The 25,755-nt window shown below is 31.4% G+C and overlaps 1 protein-coding gene across 7 annotated transcripts in view; it reads right to left on the reverse strand.

Annotated features, from left to right (window-relative positions):
- Window positions 1–25,755, reverse strand: part of dom (domino helicase) — a 103,558-nt gene that overhangs the window by 28,470 nt on the left and 49,333 nt on the right. For 4 of the 7 annotated variants that reach the window (XM_076511264.1, XM_076511262.1, XM_076511266.1 and 1 more), the window contains exons 15-32: window positions 25,057–25,167; window positions 23,589–23,840; window positions 23,278–23,414; window positions 22,145–22,331; window positions 20,969–21,163; window positions 19,614–19,893; window positions 19,063–19,287; window positions 17,426–17,593; window positions 16,535–16,665; window positions 14,270–14,577; window positions 13,741–13,943; window positions 13,360–13,529; window positions 12,797–12,993; window positions 11,053–11,167; window positions 10,115–10,279; window positions 9,165–9,335; window positions 8,865–8,948; window positions 7,783–7,923 (exon numbers count right to left, since the gene is read on the reverse strand). In XM_076511264.1, coding sequence (XP_076367379.1) covers window positions 7,783–7,923; window positions 8,865–8,948; window positions 9,165–9,335; window positions 10,115–10,279; window positions 11,053–11,167; window positions 12,797–12,993; window positions 13,360–13,529; window positions 13,741–13,943; window positions 14,270–14,577; window positions 16,535–16,665; window positions 17,426–17,593; window positions 19,063–19,287; window positions 19,614–19,893; window positions 20,969–21,163; window positions 22,145–22,331; window positions 23,278–23,414; window positions 23,589–23,840; window positions 25,057–25,167 — 3,240 coding nt within the window. The remainder of the gene's footprint in view (window positions 1–7,782; window positions 7,924–8,864; window positions 8,949–9,164; window positions 9,336–10,114; window positions 10,280–11,052; window positions 11,168–12,796; window positions 12,994–13,359; window positions 13,530–13,740; window positions 13,944–14,269; window positions 14,578–16,534; window positions 16,666–17,425; window positions 17,594–19,062; window positions 19,288–19,613; window positions 19,894–20,968; window positions 21,164–22,144; window positions 22,332–23,277; window positions 23,415–23,588; window positions 23,841–25,056; window positions 25,168–25,755) is intronic. The other 3 variants (XM_076511268.1, XM_076511267.1, XM_076511269.1) reach the window with 1 other exon arrangement.

A 25,755-nucleotide genomic window follows, 5' to 3' on the forward strand; every position in this document is an offset into this window, starting at 1 on the left:
GATTCCTCTTGCCAACAGAAGAATAATAATGTTACCTACTATATTATATACTTATTTTTCTTTTATCATTGAATTTAAAAGTGTAAGTCATTAAAACAACTGATGGTTCATTAATAAATGTATCAATTGAAGTTCTTTGAAATGATATGCAATATGCATCTGTAATGACAAAGCAACATACTTTGCTGATAGGTATGAAGTGGATAGTTATTTTCTACTGAAATGCGATTTAAAATAAGCTCAAGAGCATTTGCACTATAATTATCATAAATGCTTCCATTTTTATCATGTTTAATGTTGAAAAGTAATATATGAAATGAGAAGTGAGTGATATGAAAATTGTCAGTTTACACATCAAACAAAACCGAGACAAAGGAAAGAACTACAGTAATACATCTAAAAGGCCCATTATCTACCACAGTAGCCTCCAAACTTTTTAAAGTTTACAACTCTCATAAGCTAATTACAAGTACAATAAGAAGTTTTTCACAACATAAGTTGTATGGTAGTAAATCACTGGATTGAAGCACTTTTCTATTACATAAATTCTAGATTTATAATTTTTTAGTTACCAACACCATAATCATTATCAAGTTTATTAGACCACATTTACCACCAACAATATATGAACTTACCTATAAACATGACTCATAAGACTAAATTCTGCCTCCTATAAACAAATAATCCATACCTTTTAGGTATCCTAATTCATGTCTATAAGAAGTAGCTTACCATCATACAATCTAACAGTACTGCAAAGCCCACTTGATACACCAGGACATCACACTTAACTTCTTTAATTTTCATTCATGGTTTGTTAGTCAGTAATCAAGAAAAAATGTTGCAAATATGAGATTGTTAAACCCCCAAATTGACTCTTTCAAATTTAAAATCGATGTAACCCTTCACCCACAAAACAAAAGTTAATTTTTCATTGTTTTAACTGCAATGTCATAACAACGGAGGAGGCACTAGATGTACGTTAGGAATCCATACACATACCAATCGAGTTTCTCAGTCACTGAAATTTCATGACTGACATAATCTTATATGCACACTATTTTTGATTTTCAAAATTACCTAACCCTTCACGAAACAATAAATACAGAAGATACGAGTAAACTAATTCAATGATAGGCTTTGTGAACGTCAACAAAATTTTAAATAATACAGGTGATCAACATTCCATTAAAAAATTTAACTTGTACACCTCTTGATGAATTCTAACACAAATTTTTATATTAATTTCCCCAAGAACATTATCAAGTTTTCCCTGGTAAAAATACATAAATGGATGTTGTTCACCATCATTAAATGCTGTCCTAGTTAGTTTCAAAACATTCAGTATTTTAGAATGAATTTACCTTTAAAGCAACAACCATACCAGGTAGGGAATGCCTGTTTATAGTTTTGTCTTATTATAGAAAAATTTGCATTTCAAATACTATATTTGAAACCAAATTTTATATTCTGTGATGTGGAAAAATACATTTTCTAGGAGGTGGGAGCCCTCACTTGCTCAAGATTTTGAAACAAACACTTTAATTACAGATGTGAAAATCCTTCTATACATTTCACTTTATTCCTCCAATAAATAAACAACACAAAATATATATGCCACAAAGTCAGGGCATCTCTTGAAAGTTTCTAAATCAAGAGTTAGCATTGAAAAAAATGGCCTTTCTGCTACCAGTTTATCAATGATCAAGTAGTATAAGTTAACAAGTTTCTAAAATATGTACATTATGGTTTATCCAAACTGAAACTTAACATTTGCACACCATGGAGAGAAAATAACATTCTTTCATCACCAGGTATTCTACTGGAATCGCTCAAAGGATATTCAACTCTCAGAACTATTTACATGCCTACTGTTGTCTGTTAAGTGCACAGGTTATCTGTTCTCTGCTCACCAAAATACTGAAACCTGGTTTCTAGCAGCACAAGTCAACAAATGTACTTTTGTGCAACAATTCAGTCAAGACCACCAGAACTTTCAATGGACAAAAAAAATGTTAAATGTAAATTTTCGTTTAATATTCATTACATTAGCTTTTTAAAATAATGGTGGATTTTCCAAGTGTACAACATGTTTTAAGTTACTAGGACAAATTACGTTTGGCATTTCTAGCAATAATAAATCTATAATCAAGAAAATCTATTAATTTTAAGGAGTTTAGTTCTGCATTTGAAAATGAATAACCCATTTCTGGTTTTAACACAAAGGGCTCCCTACCAAACTTATAGTGTACCAGTTCTTGCAACTGTCGTTCACAAAAACAAACCTATTCACCACTACATTGAAAGATTATCATAGTTAGAATGATTTGGTAACTTTTCTAATGTTTTTTACACGTTACTTGTCGCAATAACAAACTTTTACATACGTATATTTCAATGTCTTATTCATATTTTGATTGGACCTAAAATATTAGAATTTGCTTTGGGAAATAATTAGGTTACTTTGAAAGAACCTTCAATTTTGAAACATAACTAACAATTAAAGTTAACAACCAACACCTCTTATGAAAGAAATGATGAATAAGCAAGAGTGGATTTCCTAAAATATGAAAACATTCTTTGAAAAGAATATTCCTGTATTAATTGATTGTTAAATTTTGCTGGCAATCTACAGTAGCCTTATCTGTTCTAATATTGTGCAATTATGACATCTTATTAACTGCAAAACTATTTTTAAATACCTAATTATGACAATTCTTTTAACTTCATTATTCCCTGTAACTGTAGCTTTATTTCAACCTTAAAAGTACAAGAAGTTTAAGTAACCCTCCTCCCCTTTTCAAATAAAACATTTTTCACTTTAAAGAATCTACTTTGTTAGCCCCTCAAATGTGAACTAGTTTGTACTTCAAAATAGTTTGTAAATTTTCAGTTTTAATTATAATGCAACACACTTCCAATAATGTCATGTACCACTCAATGCTGAAACACTGGTTAATAATTATATAACTTATTCTCACTGACAAGTTTCTAGTTTTACAATTTTCAATGTATGTGAAAAATCTACAAAAAGTTGAAGTTTCCCAAGTAAACTGTCATGGCTACAAATCAAGTAACAGCAAACATAACACAAGGGAAAACAATATAATTTTGTTGTAAGTTAAGTGTTATTGCTACAGTCCAGTAGCTGCAAATATAAGGTTGAAACAATATAAAACTAAGTTAGTTGTCGTAGCTAGTCAAGTGAGAGTAAGCATGACATAATTGAAATAACATAATTTTAAACTACAGAAAAGACTATCATTTTAAAAAACTCTTAATACAGGATCAAGAAAATATGCAGAATGCAAGATGTACTGGTTAAAAAATCAAATTAGTAGCTGTTCACCTTGTAACTTTAGTTACAGTAACTACTAGGGGATGCTCTGGAACAACAGGTGTACGTTACACTTGCCACAACGCAAACCTGATATATAGCCATACACTTTAATACATATTGATAAATGCACTTTTGTACTTCTGACTATCACCATTCTCAGCAAGAGCAAGTGGAAATAGCTATACACATTTGCTCTAAATGGCTGGAACTGTGTGAACAAGAAAGGTACATGCAACTTCAGGCTGGCATACCATATACTATATGACTGCTTTTTCTCTACAGAACAAGCACTTGCAGTTAAACTAATTATGTACCTTCTTTAAATCATGCAAACTGAATCTAGTTTAAACACTAAACAACAATGTAGTATCCTGCTTTTGAATGTAATTAAAGCTAGCTCCACACGTCCTCTACAACATATATAAATCAGTAATATGTAAGTGTAGTTAAGTGCTTAGTTTCCCTCAATGTCGTAAGTAGGCTAAAATAACTCCAAGAGGCCAATTATTATTATTCATCAATTGCACCTTTGGTCTATGCATCACAGACAGCATGCTAGCCAAGCAAGTTTTAAATGCCATCAGTAAATAATAAACCAGATCCTAATTACACCTACAAAAGCAAGGAATATGGGTATAGCTAGAAGCTATAGAAAACGTTTTTAAATTACATTAACGATAAAAGTTATAACCATATGTATAAACAACTACTCATCCTATTTAATCCTTTCAACAAGTTACCTTCAAGTCAATTATTTTGTTTTTTCTGTAAAATACTCCAGAATTAGAGGATACACAAATTATTGACAGCCAACAGTTAGCAAATCTAGTGTTACAACTGTTGTAAGAGCAGTATTGACACACCAGACCAAGCCCACGCATGTGAAACTATACCTACAATAATTCTTAATTTATGTTAACAAATGTTGCTAAACGTTTACTAATCATTAAAATGCACAATTGTTCACAAAAAATCTGATTTGTTAATAAACGTTTTGTATTAAAGATTTGTCTCTAAAATTCAAAAGCCTTTACCAAGTCAGTTTAAGTGAAAGCTGATTTTTGTACTAAGAATTAGAAATTAATTTTCATTCAATAATTTATATATTTCATTGGTATATCTCTCTGTAGGACTTCCTAAATGATTATCCAGTATTTTCTTTTTGATAAGATGTTATATTTTTTCTTAATATTAAAAGAAAGCACAATTCATGGGTTTGTAGAGAAATCATCAATATATATGTTAAAAATATGAAATCAGTAACACTGTTCTTTCTTCTGAACTGACCAGAGTATTGGGCTAAGTTCCAAATAACTTATAGAGAGTTGGAACTATGTTGTTTCCATGTAGGGTATTTTTTCTTGTTTGAACTATTTCTGTAAACTAATCTTGGCCTGTGAAATACGACACGACCATTGGTTGGTTTGAGCTCAGGGACTTTTTAAACATTTCATTGAAATTTTTTAAGGCTAACCAAAGAAGTTTATAATTCTTACATTTTAGCTACTTTTGTTAAGAAATGTAGATAAAAAATATCTGCAGTACTCACTGCATACTCCAGATCATTTGTCCTCAAAGTTTTCTAACCTCACAAATTTATTCTAAAAAAAAAAAATCTTTCAAGAAGCATTTTAGAACATAAAATATATCAGCCAACAGATGATAACAGTTCAAAACTACTATAATTCATCTATTTTTTCTCAACTATAAATAGGAAAAAATTACATTGGGCATCCAGTGTACCATGAGGAATTACAGAATGAAAACATCCAGTGACTGAATATTCTAGATAGGAAAACTGAGACAACAGGTGAATTCACACAAAGGAGAGCCTACTATATTCACTAGTGATTTGAAGCATGTCCATCAGCCATGTAAAATTGATAGGCAAAATAATCATGAAACCCCCTCTAGTAGGGCTAACAAGTTTATTGATATTTCAATCTTAGCAAATCAACAAGTGCTGGAAATTTCAGAGATTCTTGCTTGTAATTATGTATGTTCAGTTTGTGTTTCTTGTTCAAAACTGTAACAGTTTATATTTGAAAGAGGAAAAAATCAGTATTAAGATTTGTTGTTACATGTAATGGACATATAAAATTTAGAATTTCTATTTTTTTTTTTTCAAAGTTACAATAAAATTTACACAGTATTAAAATTTGAACAGTCTGTGTAAAGCTTTAAAAGACTATGATGTGAACTTTTTCTCAGTCATGGTGAGAGTTAGAAGACAAGTTTTCTAAAAAAAGTTAACATGTTTAAGATATTTTTAACAATCATTTTTAAAATGAAAGACTGAAATGTAATATTTTTTAAATATATATAACATGTTTTGCCTTTAATATTGCCAATTTACCAAAAGTCTAGTATCTATTTTTACTGATGAAAAAGCATATTCCTTGTGCTTTTCAGCAATGTATATGTAAAAAAATATGGAACTTAAGTGTGTGTGACATTATCCTGAAAACATCTTGCTCACAAATGCATCTCATTTCCCTTGGTAGAGTGAGCTGTGTTGAGCCTGAGTAGGCACAGCACAACTGCGTCAAGTTTTGGTGCCAAAAAGCCAACACACACAAAGGAAAAAATGCCACTGATTCTGCACAGAACACAAGTACAGACTCTGTGACCACAGCCTGAACATTTAATATCAGACCAGTGAACAATGACTAGCTCAACACGTTCATGAATTATGTCCATAACCAATAAAAATAAATAAATAAAGTAAAAAGGTCATCTACCAAAAGAAATGCTGCATTTTGCTGGAGCAAGATCCGTTATCATTGGTCACGGGGCACACAAATGGTAAGAGTATACATTATTTTGTTGACACCAAAACCTGACAGGTGTACATACCTTCCTCAGTACTACAACTGCTAGTACCAAGGCAAATGAGACACACAGGAGACATGGTTCAATGTTTGACCCTTCAGCTTTATTTAACAACACTTCAAACTGAAAGGTTTATTTTTACAGTGCCTTAAATATTGCTAACAAACTTCGAAACTACAGTAAAATACAGTATTTCCAAGATTCAGATACCTTTCAACAAAAACTTTTTTCTTTTAAATTGAACCTTAATCTTAAAAGACAGTTACATTATAACATCTTTCATTTCATTACTCTTGTTTATCACAAAGTTTAAAAGAAAGAAAACAGGTATGGGAAGGGGAAGGACCCTACAAAAAGAACAGTTACTTACAAAATCTAATTAACAGATGTCAATTTTAGAAAGTACATAACTAAGGAAAAGACATTTTAAAAGTGGTTTTTTTTTCTTTTGTTTTTGTTGCAATGAACAGCAAGCATACACATCACACACTTTGCAAACAGACAACATCTTACATTCTACACCAGGATGCGTACCATTCATACACAAGTCATGCTATTTACAGCAGGCAAATTTTAGCTCCTAATGGAAAAGTTTATCATCAAATACCATTCTGTTCATGTACCGAAGCACCACTGGATAGTGTACCCGGTAGGCTAATAGATCTGATTACAGTAACCCTTTTCTCAGGAAATGGAGCCAAAGCTGATTTATTTTGAATTTCATCCTGTTCTACTGAAACCCCATACCCTGACAAAAAAGAGTGGCTAGGCTCAACACTAATGGAGTTTGTATAATTTATTTCTACAGGTGAACTAACAGGTTGCTTTAATTGGGCTTCTCTTGCAGAAGCTCGACGGGTACGTATGACGAGGTTGGGATTTGAAAAAGGTGGTGGAACAGAAGTGACAGAAGGCAATTTGGGCAAAGAAGCACGAAGACTTGACACACATTCTCTTGCTAATAGATCATGAGAGCCTGCAGTCGTTGACATATTACATAAAACCTCAGAACTACCACTTACTGTGGGAATGTCTTTTACTGAGCCAGAAGATACAGGATAATGTTCTGACAAAAGAAAAACTGTACCTACTTTCTTACTGGGTTCTTTAATACTTGTAACATTCTTATATATTGTGTTACACGTAGTAAAATTTGAGACAAAACTAGGTTTATTTGATTCCACACTATTGGATAAAGCATTAGGTGCAATTTTTGAGCCAAAGTCTATGGTCATAGGACTATCTGATGAGCTGTGTGTGCTAATGTCCTCAACTTTTTTACCTATTTGTTCAGAATTAATTTTGATAGAAGTTGTCCTCAATTCTGTAGAACTCTGCCTAAAACATGGCATTGTATAAGAGCATTTCTCATCAATATGATTAGTGGCTTTACCGCCAAAGATTTGCTTATTAGCTTCAATTTCAGAATCACTGCAACCCTCACTTTCATACTGCCTTCTTTCTTGAAGGAGACTTATTCGGCGGCTTCTGCGCTTCGGAGTTTCACCCCTTCTTGTTCCTACTTTCCCACCCTGGGAGGTGTCTTTAGATTTATTCTTAGATGTTTTTACATCTTTCCCTTTGCTACCAGATTTGGAATTTTTAGGCACCTGATTATACGCGTCCTCACGACTGTACGAGATTTTCGGATCTTCTTCCTCATCATACGATGCTCTTCGTCTTTCTTCTTCCTCTTTAAAGGCCTTCAGTCTTCCAAGTTCCCAGTCTTTCTTTTGAGCTTCTATTTCTTCCTAAATTTAATAAGATCAAAATAATACAAGTATTAGGTGAGACAAACACAGAAATAAAATTTTCTCAAATCATAACTGACTGCAAACCATGGAGTAACAGCTGTATCACAGCAACTGATATTGTACATATACACACTAAAATATCTATCAAAATATAACTGATTTCAACATATGGAAATACAGCTATATTTTAACAAGTACAATGCGAGAATATATCCTTTCAGCACTCACGTCTTCAGTTTCATAACCTACAGTACAATCTCTCAAAAAAACTAGTATTCATTAATTATTGTAAAAACACTTAAAATTCCTACTCTGTCAAATCTAATTTTTGTAGTAATTTTACTTTTTCAGTGATATGCCAGGAATTTAAATGTCTTAACAAAGTTTTGCACTTTAAGCAAATGTTTTTTTTTAATACATAAGTGAAAAACAACAGTGGTGAACGCTTGAAAATTCAATCATCCATCAACCCACATTAAAATTAGTCCTTTGAGTGTGTAATTAAATTTTGTGTGGGTTCTTCAAAATGTCAATTACCCACTAAAATGTAATTTAGAATTTGACCTTTCTTAGTACTTTTTCAATACCAATCTCCAGTAGATGCACTTTTGATCACTGATGTGTGCATGGGTAGTACAAAGGAGGAAAACTGAAGGACATCGTGCAAGTATCCTGACTGTCTCACTATAAAGAAAAGTTTGTGGGACACTGGGAGCTAAAATCTGCTTCTCATGGGAAACACTATAAATGTCTTCAGATAAATCTGATTGTAACATCTGAAGGGTTAAATATAAGAACAAGCAAACAGTCGAGTAATGCAGAAAAAGATCCACAATAAAAAAACAGTCCTAATGATCATACTGCAATAAAGAAAAAAAACCTTAATGAAATAAAGAGAAGCATAAAAAATATGAATGTGTCATTAATAAAAATAATACCTCTGCTTGCTTTAATTGCTCCAATGAAAACGAATCCTGAATCGTTTCCAAAAACTGCATGGCGTATTTCTCCACAGGTGTCAGCTGTGTAAAAACAGAAAGACATTTTTAATTATGTTCTTGCTGTTTATCATGAGTATGAATAACAGTAACTAGATATTTCTAAGATACAGTTCCTAAATATATTTGAAGCACTTTAATATCCTTGAGAAAAACAATGGTAATATGTTTTAATGAACCTTCACATGCACAAATAATTACAACAGAAATTCCCAATTCTATTATTTTAATAAAACAAACCTGATCCATTAATTTATCCAGTTCCTCCTCAGCCTGTGACCTCTCCTCATTATCTCTAGTTTCTGAATCTATTGGAATGGATTCATCAAATTCCGCCAGTTCAGCAGCTGCTTCAGCCCTAGCTGTTTTAGCTGCTTCGACATCATTTTCCTCTTCAGCCATACCTAAAGCCTGTAATACATGAATGATAAGTCACTCGTAAGTTATCTTTGCTGACAGTGAATTGTCAGTAGAATTATAAATACTGCCTCTTCTACACAATATTTACAAACCCCAGTTTAGTACAAAACTATCACCACCAGATAATATTTTACTATGAACCAGGGTCATTCAACAGTTAAAAAAAAACAAAAAAACTTCAACAACATTTACATTTTATTTATGGTACAATCAATTCTTCAATTTGTTAAAGCCTTTAAACAAGTTATTCTCTACCCTCTACCTTTGTGGATCATATTAATAATAAAAGCTTTCCTAATTCAAATTACTATACATACAGGTAACATATTTGCAAATACAAACATACAAAACTTCATAAACTTTCATAACAAAATCATATTTAAGCCACAAACCACTCTAAAAAACAGAAAAGTAATTTTCTAAACCTTTTATATGTGGTTTAAATTTTCAACATAGTGAACTGATACACAAATGTCTGTTATCTCAGATCTTGAAACACTTATATATATATTTTGGATCTCTGAGGGTACCCAAGCTTAAAGACTTCAGTTTTGCTCAACCCTATATAAAAAGGATAGAACTGGTTCCTAACATAGAAAAAAGACCACTTAATATACACACTAGTAAAACATATAATAAACACTTAAATATAACATCATATAACAGACTGATATTAACCTCCTGTAAGTCCAACAGGAAAAATAGGCAGTGGGTGAAAGCTTTTACTAATGTATTCTTTAAGAAATGAAAGTTTTCTTTAGAATATTTACATGCTCTAACTCAGTCTGAAGGAATTTCTCAGTAAGGTCAACTGGCTTTTCTTCCACAGCAGTTACTCCAAGTTTTGAAACATCTGAATCAGTTGGCTCTTTCTTGACAACACATTTGTCTGTTGAGTTGTCTTCTTTAATTCCAAACAGCTCCCGTATAGCATTCTGTAATTAAAAATTCAGAGAAATAAGTGAATAGATTCATGTTTATTATAAACAATACTGCAAATAATAAACCTGTAATACCGCCTGCTTGCTCATGTTATGGTTGCACACATTAACATAAACACCAATGGAAGTATGTTATTACTGTGAAGTTCAAAATGCACATGCCATGACTTTTTACGGAGGCATTCAAACATGGTATGTATTTGATGTCCATTTCCAACTATATATTTTACCCTACACTGCTGATTTAGCAACAGTTCATGAAAAAGAACACAACACATCACACAAGTTATTCAAGAAAAATGTACACAAGAGTTACAAAGATTCTAGACGTTATGTGAATAAAATATACAAATCATACAATGGATAAAAATATTTATATCTGTATCATCTTACTCTGACTTGTAAAGAGTCTAAATCAATACACAGATATATCCCGAGTACAAATACTTCTGTAACACATCTGGTTTTATGTGTCCAACATATTTATACATATTTTAGTAAATCCTGCCACAATGCCTGTAGATTCAGAATTATGGTTAACACTCCTTCTCTAATATAAGAGCAGTCCAACACACTAAGCACATGCACACTAATTAAAAGGACCATTCAAAAAAGTACTGAACAAACTGTGGTCCTCAGTCTTCCTTAATTTGGCAAGCATGTACACATCCACAACAGCTTGGACTTTCCAGATAAATTTTGTAACAGAATGCATTGATTTCTTATTCACTGCCATATAATTTTAGAAGCAAAACTATTTAACACACCTTCTGAAAAAACACTGAGGTAAAATTTCCTCCTTCAATGGCAAGATCTCCTAAGAGCCGCTTTTGTCCAGCTTTCTTCAAAATATTTTCTTCCACAGTCATTTCACTGACTAGCCTATTTAAAGAAAAATGGTCAGCTAGAATATTTTTTTTATCTCTATTTAACAAATAAAACTGTTTATCATTCAACAAACAACAGTTCAACTGATCTGTAATTGCATTCATTATCTGTTAGTTATACATATTAATTAGCTACTTTATTTTCTGGAAAAATATTATAAGCACACAAAAAATATTTTCCTTTTAATCTCAAGTGCAGCAACTTAATAGCCCTAAAATATTGTTCCAGTAATGGTCATAGACCTTTAAGATACAAATACGTAAAGAAATGAAAATTATTATTAATCTGCTGAAAACTCCAGCATCACAAAATGATACTAAGACTTAATATAAAAAATTCCGAGATTCTGTGGTTCTTATATTTTAAGTAAATATATCCACCAGCTTTGTTTCTATTATTAATTATCTTTTTAAGTAATATCAGAAATAGAAGAAAAAATTAATTAGAAAATCTAATGAAAGTGCCTTATCAAATCTAAAACAGTTTTTATCTTTACTGAATGTTTCAGTGGCTTGCTTTCAAAATTTTATTTATCTATTTTTATTTATGCTACACCAATTATTATAGCATAAACTTTTAGCTAATAATACATATTTCCTGAATTTCCTCTTATTTTATTTACCACCCCTTCAATAATTTTGAAACTAAGAGTAAATTACTAACTATAAAATCATAACTTCTCAAACATATCAATTTTTGTACCCTTCATTTCTGTTTAATTACAGAGCTGTCAAATAGAAAATTAGACTCTTTTACTACCTATACCCATTACATCCTCTTTTAAGTATTTGTTAATAGTCCGCTCTCACATCTATCAAATAAACTATTACATAACAATACTTTTTTGATTGGAAAGCTGTCAATTTCACTCTTAGTACAAGCTTCATTCAAATAAGAAAGGTAACGACTAGCTTGGATGAATTTGCAACAACTTGGCACATAGAAAGCCAGAAATATTGCGAGAGTTAAGGAAATTGTCTACTTTCTGGATGATGTTTGTTTATGTTCTTTGGTGCATTATATAATGAATAAAAATTACTCAATGTATTTCTACAATTTGTGTTTAAAAAATAGGGTCTATGTGTCATCCACAGTCAACAGCAAATAATTATTTCTTGTTTTTCAGGTTTATTCTTTATTAATAAAAAGTAACTAAATTAAAAAATAAGAAACCCTGTTATTTTAGGCTAGATTAGGTAAAATAAGTAATAATAAAAATGTTTAATGCAGCATGCAGATAAGACAGAAAAATATACTTTGACTGAAACGAACATTTAAAATGTATTTAGGAAGTATTAGATGATACACAAATCAAATTGTAGATTTCCGAGATGAAGTATTTTTCATCTTAACACGAAAATAACAATACACATGGATTATTCAAAACAAATACTTGGTATATCTACAGACAAACCCCTAAGCAAAAATACTTCATTAAAAAAGGTAAATATTTGTGTACAAAATATTTGTTATGTTTAATGAAAGCATACCATACTTTGTAATACAGACTGTATTAAAAGTTATAACATTAAAACTATATACAAAAAAAATCGTCCCTGGATCCAACTCCATTTTGAGAGAGTTCATATTTTTTTTCTGTGGGATATAGAGGGTTATCCTCACCTGTATATGTGAACATCACGTGTTTGACCAATTCTGTGACATCGATCTTGGGCCTGTGCATCCATAGTTGGATTCCAGTCACTATCATAAAAAATTACAGTATCTGCTCCTGTCAAGTTTACTCCGATTCCCCCAGAGCGAGTAGAGAGGATGAAACAGAAGATACGCTTGTCTGCATTGAATCTTTCCATCAAAGCCTGCACAAGAATTGACACAACATTTCTGTGCATTACTCATAACGATTTTATTACATCCTCTTGCACTAAACACACACAAAACTGCAACTAAGAAAACGTATCAATTTCCCACTTAACTCCATATAAACTCTGAACTGAAAACAAGTCCAAAATTCCTTGACTACACAAATTTACATGTATACCACAACAGAAGACATCACAAAACACAAAACTTTCAATTAAAGAAAACAAACCTTCAAATTTCTTAATAGTGTATAATTTTCATATTTGTAGAATGTTAACTTTTTCACTCATATAGATACTCTCCTATACAATGTTTTTCCCTGAAATCAATAAAATAAGAAGTCTGTAAAGATTAATCCATACCTGTCTTTGTTCTATTCTTGTACTACCATCCAAACGCAGGTAGGTGTGTCCATGATAGTTCAAAAACTGTTCAAGTATGTCAAGTATTCTCGACATTTGAGTAAATATTAAAATTCTGTGTCCATCATTTTTTAAATGCCAAAGAAGTTTGTCTAAAGTTTGAAGTTTACCTGAAATAAGCAGTGAGCAGGAATTAGATTTATCTGCTTAGGGTATACACAAAACTGAACAATGCATGAGATAAGCCACACTTTGACTCACAAAAGAACATAACGACAACAACAGTCTGAAAACATCATGTGCATGTCTTACTTAAACATACCAAAATATTTAATTTACAATTAATAATAACACTCAAAATACTATTTAGACAATACATACCACAATCATACTGTATAAGTCTTAAATCTGGAAACTGAGTTGACATGTTACTGATGATTGGATGCAGGTATCTACAGAGAGGAGCCAACTTTTTTTGAAGATTCTGCTTCCATAACTTGATTTTCTGTAATTTGGAGGTGGGAGGATGGGATGTGTGCATCTTTATTCTTGGGGCAGAAACTCCAGGAACAACAAAAACAAATCTGGGAGAAAATAACGTTAAAAATATTCTAAACAATAATTTCATGTAATACACAAAGTTTAAAATATGCTATTTTCAATTATCTGTATTCATTGTAATACTTCATGCAGAGCAATTCAGCATTGTTCAATACATCTATATAAATATACATATATTTTGTTTACCAGTTGCTTTTCACCTCAAGAACTTCAAGGATATACTTTCTTTGCCATTTTCATTCAAATAATGTTTTTACAGTTCATGTTCTCTCTCTCTCTGTAAGGACAAATAAAACAAAGCTAAATAAAAGTTGAAAATAAAGAATTCATGCACATGAACATTACTCACCTACTTATGATATCATGTAATTCACTCAGCAGTGTCTCTGGAGTGTAAACCATCTCACTTAATGTTTGTGTCTGATGCCAGAGATTTCTGGGATTGTGAAGAGTCGATGGAGCATTTTGGCAGTTCACATAACCCATTCCTCCCCAAGGTCTCCCTTTGGGGCACTGACGAATGTCACTGGTAACAGTTACAGCTTCTACAAGATCATGGCCATAAATAGGACAGGCTGCACACCTTTGGGAATTTGTATATCCTAGTAACTTCAGTTTGTTCTTCTGCAATTCTTTTTTCTTTTCTTCTAAGGATTTCTGAAAAATTCAGTAATAAATACTTGAATTATAAAAGTAACTAGAACCAAGATTATAAAAATAAAATTTGTTAATTAACTCAAATCTCTCGTTCCACTTAAAGCCTAGCTACAGGTTCAGTTGGATTGCCTCAGTTCGTTACTTCAAATTTACCTTTAAAGTCTCTATGTTATATCTTTTTAATACATTTTATGTGTGTTCACAAAATTCCATAAGCAAAAATTTTATGTAAACAAAATGTTAGAATTTTTCAATGAAGCATTTACACTAAACATTTGTTCTTGAATATACGGAGTCAAAGTGCAAAGTGACTTTCATGTTAAAAATACTTTTCTTCATCTGAAAAAGGCCAAATTTCATTTGTGTAATCTCTAAAGCATTTTAAATAAAGTTAAAGTATTTAATTTCAGAAAAAATTTGTATGTTATTTTCAGAGCCACAGCCCTATATGAGGTCAGTCAAGTTGACCAAACTTATAACAACCATAAACAAAATTTCCTCATTTTTCCTTCTAGAATGACTTCAAATTGTAACATGAAACAGCTTTTCCTTATTTGTTATTGCCCTTTGGGTTGTGTCTAGCTAATAAATTTGCCATGGAAGTTGTAAATCACTAATTGAATACATAGTTCACATTACCCTATCGAAAATCATAAGGCACAAGCTACTCATGAGCATACCCTGTGAAATGTTTTCTTTACTTTACTTAATCTAACCTTATCTGACTTATAAAGTTCCTATTTTTACATTTTAGTTAATTTTTAGCAATGAATAAAATATACATGAAAAATAAGAAATATAGTTCTTACCAGGCTTTTATTTCTTTCTGCTATCTGATTGCTGATGAAACTTAAACCCTATTTTTATATACTAATGATATTAGTGCACTAAATGTTTTATTAAGTAATGTTCCTACAAACAGAGAATAATTAAACATAAAAACAGACAATGTCCAATAATTATCACAAATTTCCTGGATTTCTAACTATGGGACAAGAGCCATTCAAAATTCAACTAAACTCATCAATGTGTTTCCTGTGGGAATAGTTTCAATTGGAAGCAAAATGGACTTTCTTTTAAACATAAACCAATAAGATATAAAACATCATTTGATAGATCAAAACTTTCAAACCTTTTTAATTATAAATAATATAGTATTAAACATCAGGAGGAACTACTGCCAATATGTGATTGACAGGATATAATGATGGGCATGGCAAGAGGGAATTATTTTCTATCTTATGGTTCTATAACTAAATAAAATTGAAGTCTATAAAAATATATAATTTTCCTGAGCAATGATATTTTAATAAGTAATTTACATTAAATTTTCTTCTTCTCGAAGGGGGTAATAAATAAATGAGGAAAGTCCTTGACAGCAAATGTTACAATTCTCATGAGCTGAAAGTGTCAGTTTTTTAAAATGTTGCCTTATAAAATTAGAACTTGAAACTTACATACTATTAAAATTTGTTCTGGATGTCATGTTTATTCATACATCAAGTTAATAAAGTAAGCTAGTGAGCAAATCTGTGAAAACTATAATACTGCATTTTGAATATGCATTTACTGTTTTAAGTTGAATACTTTTCACTTTTTTTTTCTATCACTGCTTACCAAGTATCAAGGCCAAAAATACTCACAAGTTTGTCTTTTTACAAACTACTCTGAAATTACAGGTGAGAGAAATATAGAGCAAAGAAATAACAAACCAGTACAAACTAATTCAAAGTAACAAACACCTACTTTCAGGCTTTTATGTTAATATACTGTTGCCTTTAAAGACTGCAACCTCCCACCCACAAATCTCATAAACAAAAATACCATTTTTGTACCACTTATTAAAGAGAGGACTTATTGCTTTTAATTATGTATACCACAATTAACGCTATGTGCCAGACACTAAGTTATCAGACTAAATCCATAATTCACATTCAATGCAAGCACAAAAACTTACAAGTTGAAATAACAGCTTCGTGGTGTTGTCCATTTTCTGTTCCACAGAGTATGAGGTATCTCCACAAGTAACAGAGTTAGATGGAGTCACATTAGTAAAGAGCTTTGGATTACTGGGAGTCACAGTTATTCCTGCATAACCACAGAAAGTCATCCAAAGTCATTTGTTACTTTAAAAATGTTTAACAGTGACCACAGAATGAATGCAAACTCCTTAATAACAAATTCTGTAAGAAACACTATAAAATGTTACATATACTGTTTTTTTCTACATGTTATTAAAATGATTTCCATAGTAACACAAACACACACCAAGACTAAAAAAAAATTAAATGCTTAGTTTCAGAAATGTATGGGTCTAACTAATGAATGGTAACAGATATATCACTTGTGAAAAACTAGTGTTGATAGATGCTGTTACAAATCAATAAAGATATGCAACTCACAGTGGAAACATATAGTTCTCTGTACTAAAGATAAAAAAAAATACAGGGACATGACCAAAAATTTCACCCTATCAAGAAACAATATTTTGGATATGATAGATATTTGTATGCACTCATTCAGTTTTTGTTTGTTTCTTTAGTTATAAATCTGAATGAACTAGACTACCTAAACATTATATTCAGGCTATAAAACACTGTTTTCTTTGGGTAGACCATGAACAGCCATAAGTGACCACGAATAACAAATCAACCCAGAATAAAAGTGTTTTCAATACAAAATCCATGGACTGGGGAATGAAATTTATAAGGGAACAACGACTAACCTAAGTGGTAAGAACAATAGTTAATGAGAGCATTAATCAATAATTCAGTTATCTCTTTACACTGCTATGATTTTCAAGTGCAAATCAACAAACAATTTGTTCATTCACTTGGTCAATACAAACCTGCAGTTGCTGGTTGAGTAACAACACATAAAGGTGTTACTTTCATAACTGGTTTTCCAGCAGAAGTACTTGCAGGTGTGCTTGTGTTAAGGGTGACATTAGTGGACACAGTTGTTGCTGGTACTGTTGAGGGTACTGCCTTCTCTTTCAGGGTATCTTGAAGTGGTCCTATGGAGTTCCATAAAGCAACTGTTAAGAAATATTTAAAGTACCCCATCCCCTTAAAAATTAATCATTCAGACTGGACTCAGTCTTTACTTGTCCCTGATCATCTGTCTGAACAGCATGTTTCTATGGCCAGAGGATGAGATCAGGTGAAAATTTCTGTATGAGACCAGTACAAAGCCAGATATGCTAATTGCAAAAACTAGCTGGATGATAGGTCTCAGTGTTTTCTCAAGCAAAATTAGCGTTCAGAGATAGTGGACTTCCAAAACACATTTCTTTTCTCTACCAGCAACCTATCTGTGATAAAGATCTGCAAATATGCAAGTACACATTTTCTATACTACCATCCCTCACCTTATTTGAAAGTGTGTACTTCACTATAAAAGCAAAATTTAAATCTTATTACAGGTTTCACAATACCAGGACTGAAGTCAACAGTTTCTTTTATACTAACACAAGAATCCAGCTTCTCTCAAACCTTTCTACTGACTAATGGATGAACAGTAGTTTAAAGTACTTACAAAATGATGCCTTAGAATCAGATTCGTAATACCCCACACAAGATGTATTTAAAGAAGTGTAAAAATATTTAGCAAACAGAAAAAGCTGTAATGCAATACAATATTTTCATAATATTACAACTGCTACTTAGTATTGAGTTTTAATTAAAACACTGACAAGTTGTTGTGCCTAAATCAGTTTTTGTGAAGAATAAATTTACTATTTATAATAAAATAACAAAAGTACTATGCCACATAGTCCTATACAATACAGTTATGTAACAGTTTAACCAAAAGCCATGTTTTACACTTGCTTATCAACAATCATAAAATTAAGTATAATGAGATGCACCAGATATGTCAATGTCATAACATTAGTTTCATATTCCATTTAGTTTCTGTACAGCAAAGAACCCCTGTCAAAGGAATTAGTTTAATAAACTAACCAACTTTCACACGTGTGTCTACACACACACACATGAAATAACAAACTTCTGGCTGGCCTTGAATTAACAGCCCATAATGGTGGAGGGTCCTAGACCCAGAAGAGTGTACTAGTTCTTTGGTGTACTAGAGGTGATTTAGGAGCACTAAATGTTTACATTTATTTACTGCTAGGAAAAATTATACATTTATAATCTTATGTGGTAATTTCATGGAATATTTAGACAGATACCACAAATAAGGTTATAACTGTAATAATTAAGCCACTTAAGTATAAACTGGTCATTTTATGAAATAATGAGGCAATACACAGAATTCATATAATTAGCCATTTCCTGCAGTATCTTTGTTGCTTTTGAATTAATTAAGTATGAAATGAATTATTTTTTGATTAATTTTTGAAACACTGAAATTATACCCACAAGCAAAACTATAAATATTTCATGTGTAAACAAAAATCCAGAATAAAACTCCACAGTATGTATGTACGGATTATCTTCACTGTAAAAGTGTTATATAACTCACGTGAAGATTGTGTTAATTGCTGACTGACAGTTGCACCAACACCTAAAACTGCAGATTGATCAGAAGAAACAGTAGAAGTTGCTGGTGTAAGAAGAACGTGCTGACCAGATGGTGTCTGAAGAAGCCTGCCAATACCAAAAGGTGTTGCCACTCCCGTTCCTAACTGTGTGTTTTGTTGAAGGTGAAATGTTGTGCCTAATTTTGAGGACACTGCAGGAATTCCAACTGTAATATAAAAATGTTTTACATACAAGTTTTTTCCAGAAGTTGAATACAATACACATATCAAGTAGTATCATAACCAAATGCATAATCACACCACACAACATGTAAAATTTCCTACATTCTGAACTCAACCAACCACAGGCTACATGTAGATAACATTCAATAAAATTTTATGAAAACTGTAGGATTTTGCAACATTCGAAGTAAAATATTTGAAAATAAAAACAAAGCATATGTAAACTGAAACAATCTACTACAAAAAAAAATACAATATTTAAATCAAATGTTCACTAGTAATAGAACAAACTGCTAGGATATTTCCTTACCTAGACCAGCAGAAGTTTTCTGTACATGATGAAGTGTGTATTCTGCTCCAGACTGACTAGTGCCAAGTGCAGCAACAGGACTGATGGATTGGGAAGTTGCTCCTACTGCATTTCCTGAGCTAGTAAATACCACTAACCTCTGCTGAGTTGCAGCTAACTGTGGCTGGGTAAACCCAATGGGCCTAGAAGGCACTGTTGGGGCAGTGGGTCTTAAAAGAGGTGCAGGTGACACAGCTCTATTCTGCACACCTGTCATAGGAGAAGCTCTTCCAGATCCAGGCTGGAGAAAACATGAAAAATAACACAATTTAGTATGAGATGCTTAAAAATTAAAACACTAAGAAATTCCAAATGCTATAAAAAGATAGTGAAAAATTAATTCCTGTAAAAATGTATGGATACATCACACTGAATTGGAAGGTGGGTTTGACACTCAGTACTAAGTACTACTGTGTAAAGGGTTTCCAAACACAGTGAAAACTATAATGGTTTTCTTTTTCAGAATATTTCTCTAGATTCCACCTTATTTAAAACTCTTGATGTATGAACAATCTTTTAGTAAAGGATTATAACAGAAGTCTTATGCCTACAATAGTGACAATATACTTCAAACAAACATGAATTTGATGGAAATAAGATGTACAAGTGTTAACAAGTCACTGCTGTATTAGCATACACAAATCATTCTTAAGAATTATGAATTTTCTGCAAGAAATCAGATGTTCACAATTATAAACCAACAATAAAAATATAAATATAACAATAACAGTGAGTATCGTAATTTCATCTTCTATACATCCTCTCTAACTAATATTACAAAAGCCTCTGGCCTGTAATAATCATGAAACATCTGTTAATTTCATAGCAGGTCTTTAAACTCTGGATTTTAACACAAAAATCAGCTACTTTAATTATTTTAAGTTAATTAAAGCAACAACTGTTTTAACTATTCCCTTGCTTGTAAATGTTTTATATGTAATATATGAAAATGTATTTATTGTTACAAACATTTTTTTTTTCAAATTCTGAGCAACATACGAACGGTTCTTAAATTTGAGTTTACACACAATGATATACATACAAACAGATATAAGTGTGGTAATATGAATTCAGCTGTTGTCATGGTTATTTGTATAATCATGTTTTTCTCTTATCACAATTTATATTTCAGATTCTTTTACAAGCATGCTTTAAAAGTACAAACACCTATCCTTGCTAATGACAATAAGTCTTATAAAAGTACTTGTGCTTTTTGTTTGCAAGAAAAAACCTTGAAAATCTGACAGCATGAAGAGTGACAGTTTTCAAAGTCACCAAAGTTCAAACAAGATAGCCATTTTAATCATTTATTTTACCTGTGATGCAGTGGATGTCCGAATGTGCAAGCGTATTTTCCCAGGTGGACACTTGGGAGGTGGATCAGGATAGTTATCAATTTCCTCTATAAATCGTGGTAATGTCTGGAACTTTTTAATACGATGAGCAGCAAATGCAGTAAGGCACAATTCCAGATCAGCAAGCAACAGGTTTAAGGCCCACAGACTGACATGCTACATATTTTGTAGAAGAAACAGAACTGATAAATACAATTTTATTTCATTAACCAATATAATCTTATTGTTTTTAATATCCCTTCTTAAAATGAGTAACACATGTAAAAAGAATTATATGATTACATGGTCCTCTTAAAAAATATAATAAATTTTAAAATCTCCAAGATATAGTTAAAAATGAATATTGGTAGAATCAGTTAAATACTTGTTTCTGAAAAAAAATGGCCTGAAGAACATATTATCAGTGCAATCAGAGCAGTATTCTTTCAGAAAATTCTCTTTGAGATCAGCGGCTCTACTGAGTATTTACTAGTAGCTTCAGTAGAAATTTAAGATCTCAAATGTTTAAAAATATTCTTAGAAGAAATCTGTACTCTCTCCTTGATATTGCTAAAGTATATCAAAAATTGCACAAGTAACGTGTCACCACACTCTTCCACACTGCCGCTAAATGAAACAACCAGCAGTTTAGAGAATAGGAAATATTACATTGTGCTCCTATGTACACATGGTATTTTTTTAATTTAACTTGTAAAGTATGGTAAATGAGACATTACTACACTAGTTTGCTATTATTGCAGATATTTATATTATCTCTATGAAACTGCTAAGGTCTGTGTAAAAAGGTTTCTACTACAGTATGTTTAATGACTACAAACCAATTTATTTTAGACAGAGTATTCAAATAAGTTGTGCTTTACACAGTTAAGTGTGCACCTATACACACATCTTGCAAATAGAAAATGTAAGCTTGTATCAAACTTGCACTTCAACTTGTGTAAGGAGAAAAACAAGAATAATTCAGAGTCTGGAAGGTTTTTCAAAATGTTCATTTGTATACATATTAAATTATCAAATTTTAAAGTTACTCTTCATGAAAAGATTTAACACACATTATAGTCTAAATTATGTTGAAAACCAAATTCAAGTGACAGAAACAAAAATCACTCAAAATGGATAGCTTTATCCTTTCTGTACCTTAAATGGGTCATACTCTAATACACTCCACACCAAGGAAGAGGTGTTGTAGCAGAGACCTTCCATCATGAAAGGTGATACAGTTGCCCGAGTTTCAAACAGATTTGGATGATTACACACTTTACGTAGCTGCATCAAAATGTTGATCACACTCATGAAATTCCCTGATGCAAGAGTTTCTTTTGTCCTAGAAGAAACAAACTTTAACAAAAAGCAAAAGTCTCCTCTATGTCAAAATTTACACAATGCTTCATGATAATTCACACCTACAAGATCCAATTCTGTGAAATATATTCTTAAATATAAGTGAAATAATTTTATTACTGCTGAATAACAGCCAATAGCAACATCATCTTCCAAACAAACATAGGTTTGGGTTTGGAAGTTACTTAAAAATAAACTAGTAATAAAGAACAAGTTTTCTCACAAGAATAATTTACAACTGAGGTCTCATCAACTGCAATAATACTGCCAAGGCTCAGATATATGTCCTCAACAAAACTTGAACACCTTTAATTTACAAACACAAATTTGTAGTTTTTTCATAAAACTTCCAGAAATTTCTAAATAGCAATATTTTCATTTCAAATATTTAAAAGCTATTTCTTGAATTCTTTAAGAACATTTGGATAACAGTAAGGTCCACAAAAAAAAAAAACACAATGTCTCAGACAAACTACTGCATATAGGAAGTCAAATTTTACTGGTCACTAATATTTAGTACCTACTTTATACTACTGTTATCTATTTATTAAAACAATTTATGTTTCCAATCAAATTTTCCTACATTTACCTGCCTATGAAGTAATGATAAAAGTGGAGTAATTAACCTAGTGCTCACTCAACGTTGGACCTGTTAAAATGTTTGTTAAAATATTTGCTAGAAATATACAATAAAAGTATAAAACTTTACAAATTTAAATGGCATGTAAGACCTTTTGATATCTATAACTTTATTAAACCATTAAACACCAGAAACTTGTCCAAACTATTTTTCAAAGGTTAAATAATTCACTGCAATAACAAATTTACTGATGCAGTACAAAAAAGAATTACAATGTCTTAAAATAACAAATATTGTGAAAATCAACATGAGACTCATGTGTAAAAATAAATTTATCTGATAAACTTACTTTGTCTGGGACATAAAGTCTTCATACAAAAACCTTTGTCTCTTAGAAAGTCTACACATTATAACATGTTCATACTTCTTTGGCAACTGTTTCTCCACTTCAGACTTCAATCTTCTCAAAAGAAATGGACGAAGCACCTGCAACATAATGTTACTCTTCAACATACCTCTACATATAAAGAATATTAAAACAAAAGAATAAAAACCTTAATATCATTAGAATCCATTCCATAAATAAGCTATCAAAACATAAAAAACCTTTTTAAAATTCTTGATAAAATAACTTCTTGACATTAACTTAATGATTCTTACCTTATGTAGTCTTTTGATTAAGCTTTCATTATACTCGTGGCTTCCTTCAATCATTCCTGTTACAGGATTTGCAAACCACTCTCTGAATTCTTTGTGTGACTGGAAGACATCAGGCATCAGAAAATGCATCAATGACCAGAGCTCCATTAGACTATTTTGTAGAGGTGTACCAGTTAACAGCAAGCGATGAGTACTTTGAAAATTTTGTAACATTTGCCAACGTTGACTCTTGAAGTTTTTTATATGTTGAGCCTAAGCAATGACAATGATAAAAATAAAATAAAAAATCAAGAGACAAAACAGTTGCAAGTAACTGTTTTACAATATAGACAGTTTTCAATTGCAAAATATTTTAATTCTAATTAAACAGTTAAGATTTTTACATATGAATAAAATTCAGTAACATTCTAAGATGGAATTAGGTATTTCTCAGAATCAAACATATCTTGACCGTATTATCTACAATCTATTTTTGACAATCACTTTTGTTATTGACTCAAACTAGTTCTTAAAAATTCATTAGTAATTGTTTGGACTACACAATGTGACATCATAAAAGTGCAAAAACATAGTAATAAAACCACATGAAAAACATGAACCAAAGTCATTAAATGTTCAAGGGATGGTTGTAGCTAAGCAAACATAAAACCTAATTTAAAACAGGTAGAAAAGACTGGAATAAAAAAAAAAGTTGAAGTATTTTTTATTCACAATGCTACTTGGAACTACAGACAAATTCAAAGTTGGAATATTTTTTCACTTTCTTAGTGAATTATGCTAAATAAATGCTATATAATGACCAAATAACAATACTACTGAATAATAATAGTTTCTAAAGTTACTACCTTTTTTTTACTTTTACTTCATTTTGGAAATACAATATAAAATTGGGGAGTTGACACCTGAAAGGTGGTCTCAAATCCAGACAGGATAAATAGATAAAAATAATAATCTTTGAAACTAATAGTCACATAATAGTAAGATAATAAAAACTGCATTGGATCCAGTAAAAAAAACGTTCTGTTTTACTTCATTTAAACTTCACAGGTAACAAAAACAGAAGAACAGGAAGTTTCCTTTATGTACAAATAAGAAAATCAGACTTATCACCTTTATACGAGTTTCACCCCAAGAAAAATACTTAACTAAATATAATGGAGAACTGAAAGTTTCTTTTTACCCCAAATACCTATACAAAAAACTGCAGTACTTCAAGATATAGTTCTTTCAAACAATCAAACTGGAATATATTGAACAAGACATCTGTGCTTTTATACCCTTAACCTTTCCAATTCCAAATGTAGGACAATGTATTAAATGATAAAAGTGTAAAATTTACACTATATTAGTGTATTTACTTTAAAAAATTTCAGAGTAGATGTCTAGCACTCCAAATCTATTTGCTACTAAGTTAACTTCATTTTTCACTTATAAACATTAATAATACACTTCAATCAAATGTGCTTACTTCATCCAGAATAAAGTACTTCCACCGTTTTCTGCGGAATGCCTGATGGTCCTGGATTACCAGCTTGTAAGAGGTAATGCACACATGGAATGCATTTGGTTTTGTCCATCCCTGAAACAAAGTTTAATACAGACCAAGCTTATGTACTTATGTATGAGATGAAATGTTTCAAAATATTAAGCAAGTTCTATAATCACACAAGCTTACATAATTCAACAACACTATACACAACATACAAAATATTTATTATTTTCATCATATACCCAAGTTGTTTTTCCATCATTAGTTTTTAGCATTGGACTTCAGCCAAAATATTACATATTAAATAAATGTGAAATTGGCCTAATTATTCTGAACAAATGGCATAACCAGTTCTGCCCTTGGTGAATGCTCGACAGATCCAGTGAGAGGCTACAAGTGCACTCTCACTCTATAATAGTATCTTCTTTTGAAGCTACTGTAATACACTTTAAATGATTTAATTGAGAGGTCTTGCAAATTATTTTAAGATACTTCGCTCTTCTGTCATTTTTCTCCTGAAAACATGAACGACCGGCTAAAAATAAGCAAAACCTCTTTGAGGATTTCCAGCACCATTCATTCTCCAATGACTGTTATAAAACAAGGGTGGAGGTGTGTCACTTGCATCAAAAAGCTGGGGAGAAACAGTATAACACTTCTTGTTTGTTGCAACCCATT

This window comes from Tachypleus tridentatus, chromosome 7 (assembly GCF_004210375.1).
Source record: "Tachypleus tridentatus isolate NWPU-2018 chromosome 7, ASM421037v1, whole genome shotgun sequence".
Classification (NCBI taxonomy): domain Eukaryota; kingdom Metazoa; phylum Arthropoda; class Merostomata; order Xiphosura; family Limulidae; genus Tachypleus; species Tachypleus tridentatus.